The 6685-nt window shown below is 31.9% G+C and overlaps 1 protein-coding gene across 4 annotated transcripts in view; it reads left to right on the top strand.

Annotated features, from left to right (window-relative positions):
* The first annotated feature begins 253 nt into the window (after positions 1-253).
* EMC1 (ER membrane protein complex subunit 1) overlaps positions 254-6685 on the top strand; it is a 29753-nt gene continuing 23321 nt past the window's right edge. For all 4 annotated transcript variants that reach the window (XM_088232597.1, XM_088232595.1, XM_088232596.1 and 1 more), the window contains exons 1-5: positions 254-435; positions 529-644; positions 994-1125; positions 3348-3540; positions 5758-6085. In XM_088232597.1, coding sequence (XP_088088723.1) covers positions 293-435; positions 529-644; positions 994-1125; positions 3348-3540; positions 5758-6085 — 912 coding nt within the window. In that variant the 5' untranslated portion in view covers positions 254-292. The remainder of the gene's footprint in view (positions 436-528; positions 645-993; positions 1126-3347; positions 3541-5757; positions 6086-6685) is intronic.

Below are 6685 nucleotides of genomic sequence, written 5' to 3'. Positions count from 1 at the left end.
TCTGCTTGTTTTGAAATAATATTACGGTTGATTCAGAACAGAAACATATTGTGGCTAATAGCCGCACACCGCTACACCATAGGTGGAATTTAGAAATTCTGTAAGGGTTCAAGCAGTAAGTGTTGGTTCAAGACGGATTTTTTTCTTTTCTTACTCGATAAACACTATCATTTCAGCCGCAGAAAAAATTATGTCTATGGTTATCAAACCAAATAAAATTAATCAGATTGTTTTTGGTTGTCATCGGCTGATTGCTGTATGTCGTATAATCTGTGGATTACTGATTTTCATCATGGGGGGCTGGACGTTTCGATTAAAAAATAATTTTGTTGGATTCTTTAAAAATATAAGCACGATTTACTGTTTGTTAATACTGTTCAGCCTTTTCAACATATCTTTAAGTTTATATGAAGATCAAATAGGGAAATTTGATTGGTAAATTATGATTTAAAATAAAAAATGGTGTTATTTTGCATGTAATGTTCTCCATTGATTATTGAATAATAAATGTGTGTTCTTTTTTTTAAGGAAACAAACTTACGTAGGAAAATTAAAGTTCGCTCATTTCGACACAGTTTCTGCCGCAAAGAAAATAATTCTAGCTACAGAAGAAAATGTCATTGCAGCTCTGAGTTTAAAGTCAGGTTAGAGAAGCCACAGTTTATCCAATTTACTTTCATTATAATACTGCATTTACTAACAAGAATTGTAAGTAAAGTACGGTACATACAGCTTAATTTTCATCTCACCAAAATATGATTCCATTTGTGTGTGTTCATACAAAACACAGCTTCCAAAATTGAATTTTGTTAGCGGTGTAGCATAGCATTGAAAATATATTATATACTTCACTTTAAATGCTACGCTGCAAACTCTCCCAAATAAATAGGGATGGCTGCCCCTTAGAGTAAAGACACTCGATTTTGTATGTAAATGAATTTCTATTCAGAGTTAAGAGTCAGAATTTTTATCTTGTTAATTATTGTTTTTCAGGACAAATATTATGGCGGCATGTCCTGGAAGGTGCCTCTCAGGGAAACATTCAGATGCTCCATGTGTCTGAAGAAGTAGTTTCAGTGTCAGGAAACAATCCATCACTTATTAGGGGTTGGGACACCACTACAGGCAAGTCTTCTCGTCTTTTATTTTCATAAAAAAGTATTACATAAATTGTAAATGAACAAATAAATAAATAATGTTCAGTTTCAATTCCACACTATCCTGCCATTTTTAAATGTATGTGTCTAGAATATATATTTATTTTATTTATGCTTTATTAAGTTAGTTCCAGAACTAATCATCATCATCATTTCCTTTCCGCATCTAATGGTGCATAGAGCACTGCATTGGTACACCATTTGCAGCGTATCTTGATCATTTTTGTTACATAAAGGTAAGATGATCAGTCTTACGCTTCAGGTACCAGTCCCGGGGCAGACTATAAAATATTCTAGTGTGAAAACACCCTTTTCAATAAATATTTCATATCAACCATGTCGGGAAACGAACCTGAGACCCCATGCATGGCAGGTTAACGCACTGATGAGATTTAAGTTTATCATTTTTGTAGTTTAGGAGATTTGCGTTTATTCCATAACAGTAACCCAGACGTGATGTACTAAACTATTAAAAAAAAGAGAAAAAAAACTAATTCGGTTTAGTCAATTCAACCGAATTAAGTGTTTTGGGTAGTGCTCACGGTTGCAATGATGTTCTAAATATGTATGGTTTCACGTGTTAGTATTTATCTGACGGTTAATCATTGGTCTGGCCATATATCATATGAAGCAAAGTGTAGTCGTATGCAAAAAATAAAAATCCACAAATTAACCAGGGGTAGAAAAGATCCAGAATGCCAATATAAATCTTCCCGCAGGGTTAGAGAAGATTTCTACTTGAGAATTTTTATCTTTTGCCTTCGACTACACTTTGCTTCATATATGGTCACACCGATAATTAAATGTCAAATTAGGTTTTAAAAGCTAAAAAAAATAAAATGTTTTGGGCAATTCAACCTATTCAAGTGCTTTGGGTAATGCTTAACCCTCTCAGTCTGGTGTTCTTAAAATATAAACATAATTTTAATTTTTTTTACTCTCGTTTTTACAAAAATTAAAAAACAGCGAGTTTATTTTTTAATTATTTGCATCCCTAAGTACGTCACTATTTTTCTACTGATGTTAGTAGTCAGCAAACTTTGGTTGTCCAGCTAAGAAAATAGTAGGAGGTTTATGCCAGTAGGTATGACTTACAGAAAAGTTCGCTTTTTTATTTGACAGCCGGTTTCCGGTAAGTTTGTTTTTGAGCGAATTCCCGTTATCCTTAAAAATGACATTTAAGGCAAGATTTAAATATATTTTTCTAAAATTCAATTAATTTGTTTGATTAAACATACATTGTAAGATAATAACACATGTTTCATGAATTTTGCCGATCGATTATCAGTTATCAACAGAGCCAGTGTTCATAAAAAATGAACATGAAATAACTTCGTTAGTATAGAAGATAAAAAGAGTCAAATTTATTTAGTTCTTACAGAGTACAACATGTTGTTTATCCACAGGAATGAATTCAGGTCTGAAAGGATAATTTTGTAATCGTGTTCGTACTCATTTGACGTATTTGGATGCCTAATCATCAGCGTGACCAGACATAAAGTTTCCTTACTCTTGCAATATATTTCTAGGATTCTGTTTCTTTGATTTCTTTAGGTAACACTTCGGGGGTTAAGGGTCATAAGGGCGAAACTACAAAAACACAGTTTTGAGATAAATGATAAAACAGTTTTCAAAAAATAATACTGTCTTTTAAGGGTAACAAATAAAGAAAATAAAAAATACAGTTAATAGAGCATAAAATGTTTTAGAGACAAAAATATGAAACTACGCTTTCGTCTATATGACCCTAACTTGCGCTTACATTAGTAAATTAACAAAATGATGTAAAAGGTGTTTTATTCTTCTGACTTTAAACAAAACGCTTCATTTGTAGTTTCACACAAATTTATCTAGGTAACTACTTATCAGATGAGTTTCATCTTTTTGTCACTAACAGGAAATTTTGTTTGGATATCAGATTAGTACTTAACACAAAACAGCATTTTTTGTAGTTTCGCCCTTATGACCCTAAGCCCCCGACTTGTACAAATTTAAACCCTTGTAGATTTGAGACTGTTTTTCATTGGTAATTTTTTTTATCTCTGCTTATTTATTTTATTTAACCCCTTAATTATCACTTAGCAACAGCATTTAACATGCTATACTATTACTTTCATTGGCACGCTAGCTTAATGAAAAAAATGAATGATTGATCTAAAGCAATCTATTGTGTGATGCCGTGTCTCGCAGGTTACCTCCTGTGGGAGTGGTCCCTGTGGCTGCAGACTTCCCCGGCCGGAGCGCGCTGGTGGGTAGACGGTGAGCTACTCCACCACCTGCTGCCCGTAGCCTCCTCTCACCTGGAGCTGACCAGCTACGCTCTGCGCACGGGACACAACCGCGGTGCCACCAGCAAGCTGCCTGCCTCTTGGATCTCGCCCAGGTTGCCCCAAAACTTTTATTTATTTTTTACTCCGGTTATAATTTTAACTCTTGTGTGGCTATATCACATAAATTTATGTATTTCATGTATTAAAAACAACTAGATAGAATTTTATGAAAATATATTTGTTTTCCAAAATGTTGTCTTAAAACTAGCAAACATATAGATTTTTTCCCCCGCAAAGCCGAGATACATTAAAAAATGTATATTTTATATGATAAGTATGATCATTTTATTTATGTAGTTACACATATTTATACTTTTACATTGTTTGTATTATTTTTTTTATACAGAATAATGTTCCCTCACTGGGCTGTCCCGTGCCGAGGGAAACATTTTACAAAATGTGAAACATGCCTAAGATTAGCTATTTAACAAAGTTAACATAATAATAACAATAAAAAAAACGTAATTAATCCAATTAACCTAATTATCATTAACATAATAAACAATAAAAAACTAAAATAATCATAAAAAACATAACCAATTTATATAGACCAATAGAACAAATTTCATATGCACTTGTAACATTGTTTTATGGTGAACTATGAAACACTTCGGTAGTCAGATGGCAGAAGGGACCATCTGTAATTTTCAAAAATGTTCAGGAGAGCTGAAATACGTCTCAATTTCTAGGCTTTAATCCACAAACTAAAATATTTTAGTGTTGCTTTACAATATTAAATTACCATTCTAAATGATACTGATTTTTGTTTTTTTTTTCTGCGTGTATTTACTGAAATATTAATTAAAACTTTTGAAAACTTAAACATAGACAAAAATACAGATGGTCCTTTCTGCCATCTGACTACCGACTTTATTATTAACATATTATATACAAAAACACTAATTGTCTTGTAAAAAGGTTTTAATATATTTTAAAAATTTGTTTGTCTTTTTCTTTGTTAATATTCTTGGCTATGTATATCAAAAAGTTTTGGGATCACACTTGCCATTTTTCTGTCCCCGTAATAGTTTTTTTAGTAGTTCCCTAAGCGTATGAGCTGAAACTTGCTGAGTCACCATTTGGTGTGATACCTCCTGTTTATAACTGTAATCTAGGAGGTGATCCGAGAGATGAAGTTATTATTTTGTTACTTTTACGTTCCGTGTTGTGATTACTCTACCTCCCCTTTCTTAACTTTTTTGTGGCTACGATGTCCTATTACTCTACTTAGAATGGAGACTTGGTATATCTCTCTTATTTATATTTATTTTATTTATTTTCAGTTCACAAATAGCAAAAGATATCACAATATAAATACAATTTATAAAATAAAAAATAATAACACTATACATCTTTCACCAATTATATGTGAACACCAATAGTCACAAAATAAAAATTAAAAATTGTATATAGACCAAAATTTAGTTTTCATTATATGTTATTAAAGTAGTTTATTAGAATTTATATAAGATTCATTTTAATAAAATTTCATTTAAATTATTATTCATAAATAATGAAGTTGTATTTTACGAATAATGGAAACTATGTTATTAAACAGTAAATATTTTTGTTTTTAACTCTTAAAAGACTGTGCTAAAAAATCCCTCTAGAAATAGTGCTGTAGTAAATATATAATTAACAGTAGATATTTTTGTTTTTAACTTTTAAAAGACTGTGCTGAAAAATCCCTCTAAGAATGGTGCTGTAACATCGTCCACTAGAGATGATCTCGCTTGATCTTTTAGCTCTAGTATTGAATAAAATATATGTATTATAATGTTGCAATGAGTCTCCGTTTCTTTGTATTACATATTTTTACTATCAATTATTCATATATATTTCTACTTGGCAGTGAACTGCACTTTGGCACATATATACTTCGAAACCGCCATTACTTATTAGGTCACAAACATGTGATAAAGAATTTGATTATTGGTTCTTAAGATTTATTAAAAATCATAACCACATAATATTATGGACACATTCGATTTCACAAAACTATGACTGTTCTTAAGAAAACTACAGATAGAAGATGTGCTTTGAATAATAGGTAAGTCACATTCAAGACTTGGATTTTAGCAGCGCTTTCAATTTTGTTATCTTGACGCCAATAACAAAATCATTGATCGTTAATCAATCTTTCTTACTGCTCTATAACAATTTTTACAACACTAGTGCACAAAAATATATGAAAAACTTAGGAGACGTAAATTAGAATTCCTTTTGTGATAATGGTTTTTTAATAATAATTTTTCATTATTTTGTTTTAGATGTGTTCTATCGCCTCCATATTACACCTGCATATCTGGCGCAGATTCCTCTAGTGCCCAACTGATATCGATGGACGTAACATCGAATGCCATACAACTCTTTACAAAATCAATATCAAGCATCCTGCCAAATACTAACATCAATCACATTGATTTGAAATCACTTCCCAACCTGGTGCCCGGTATCACAGTCAACGGGAAAGTGGTTATGCTAAAACCGGGCAATTTTGAAGTAACAAATACACAGCTAAAAGAAGACTCTACACCTGTTGATTTGGTCAAATATAAAGACCGTGTCGCTGTTTTGCAGACTCGTTATTCAAATGAGGTATGATTTCTGCAATTATTGGCATTATTGGTTTCCATTCCATAAGAATGGAGGATTGTTTGATAAATAAATACCTAATTCTCGTATCTATTTTTACTTTCACATGATGCATTGATTTTTGCTGCTCAGTCATTTCTCAATTCAGCTGCCAAACACTATGCTGTATAAGGGTTAATATTTTTACCCCCTTTTTCTCACAGGATCCACTCATATGGACGCATCATAAATTTCTTATTTAAAAAATATATATCACTTCTGATTAGTTTGAAGTTAATCTTATTTGATTAATATACAGGGACACTTCTATTGCCGGCTGTTTTTTATAGGGACGCAATATCTCCTCCTACATTACTTTAGTTTATTTATTATTTAATAGCTGTCATTTCTTAAATGAGAGACACGATTTTGACGGCTATAGCCGGCATAAACATGAATGTGTTGATGAATAATTTATTTACCTTCATCCTGGAATATAAAAGTAGCGCAGGACAGAAATGCTTTTGCTGCAGAAGAAGAAGCTACCTAAAGTAGCTCGGTGGAATTCGCAATGATTAATGTCTCTTTATCTTCTGTATTTTTATAATGAAGTCAGTCTGTTAG

The sequence above is a fragment of the Micrasema longulum genome, unplaced genomic scaffold, assembly GCF_059751315.1.
Source record: "Micrasema longulum isolate JH-2025_06_02 unplaced genomic scaffold, ASM5975131v1 h1tg000998l, whole genome shotgun sequence".
Classification (NCBI taxonomy): Eukaryota; Metazoa; Arthropoda; class Insecta; order Trichoptera; family Brachycentridae; genus Micrasema; species Micrasema longulum.
The sequence above is the reverse complement of the archived record's forward strand: the minus strand, read 5'-3'. Positions and strand labels throughout refer to the sequence as shown.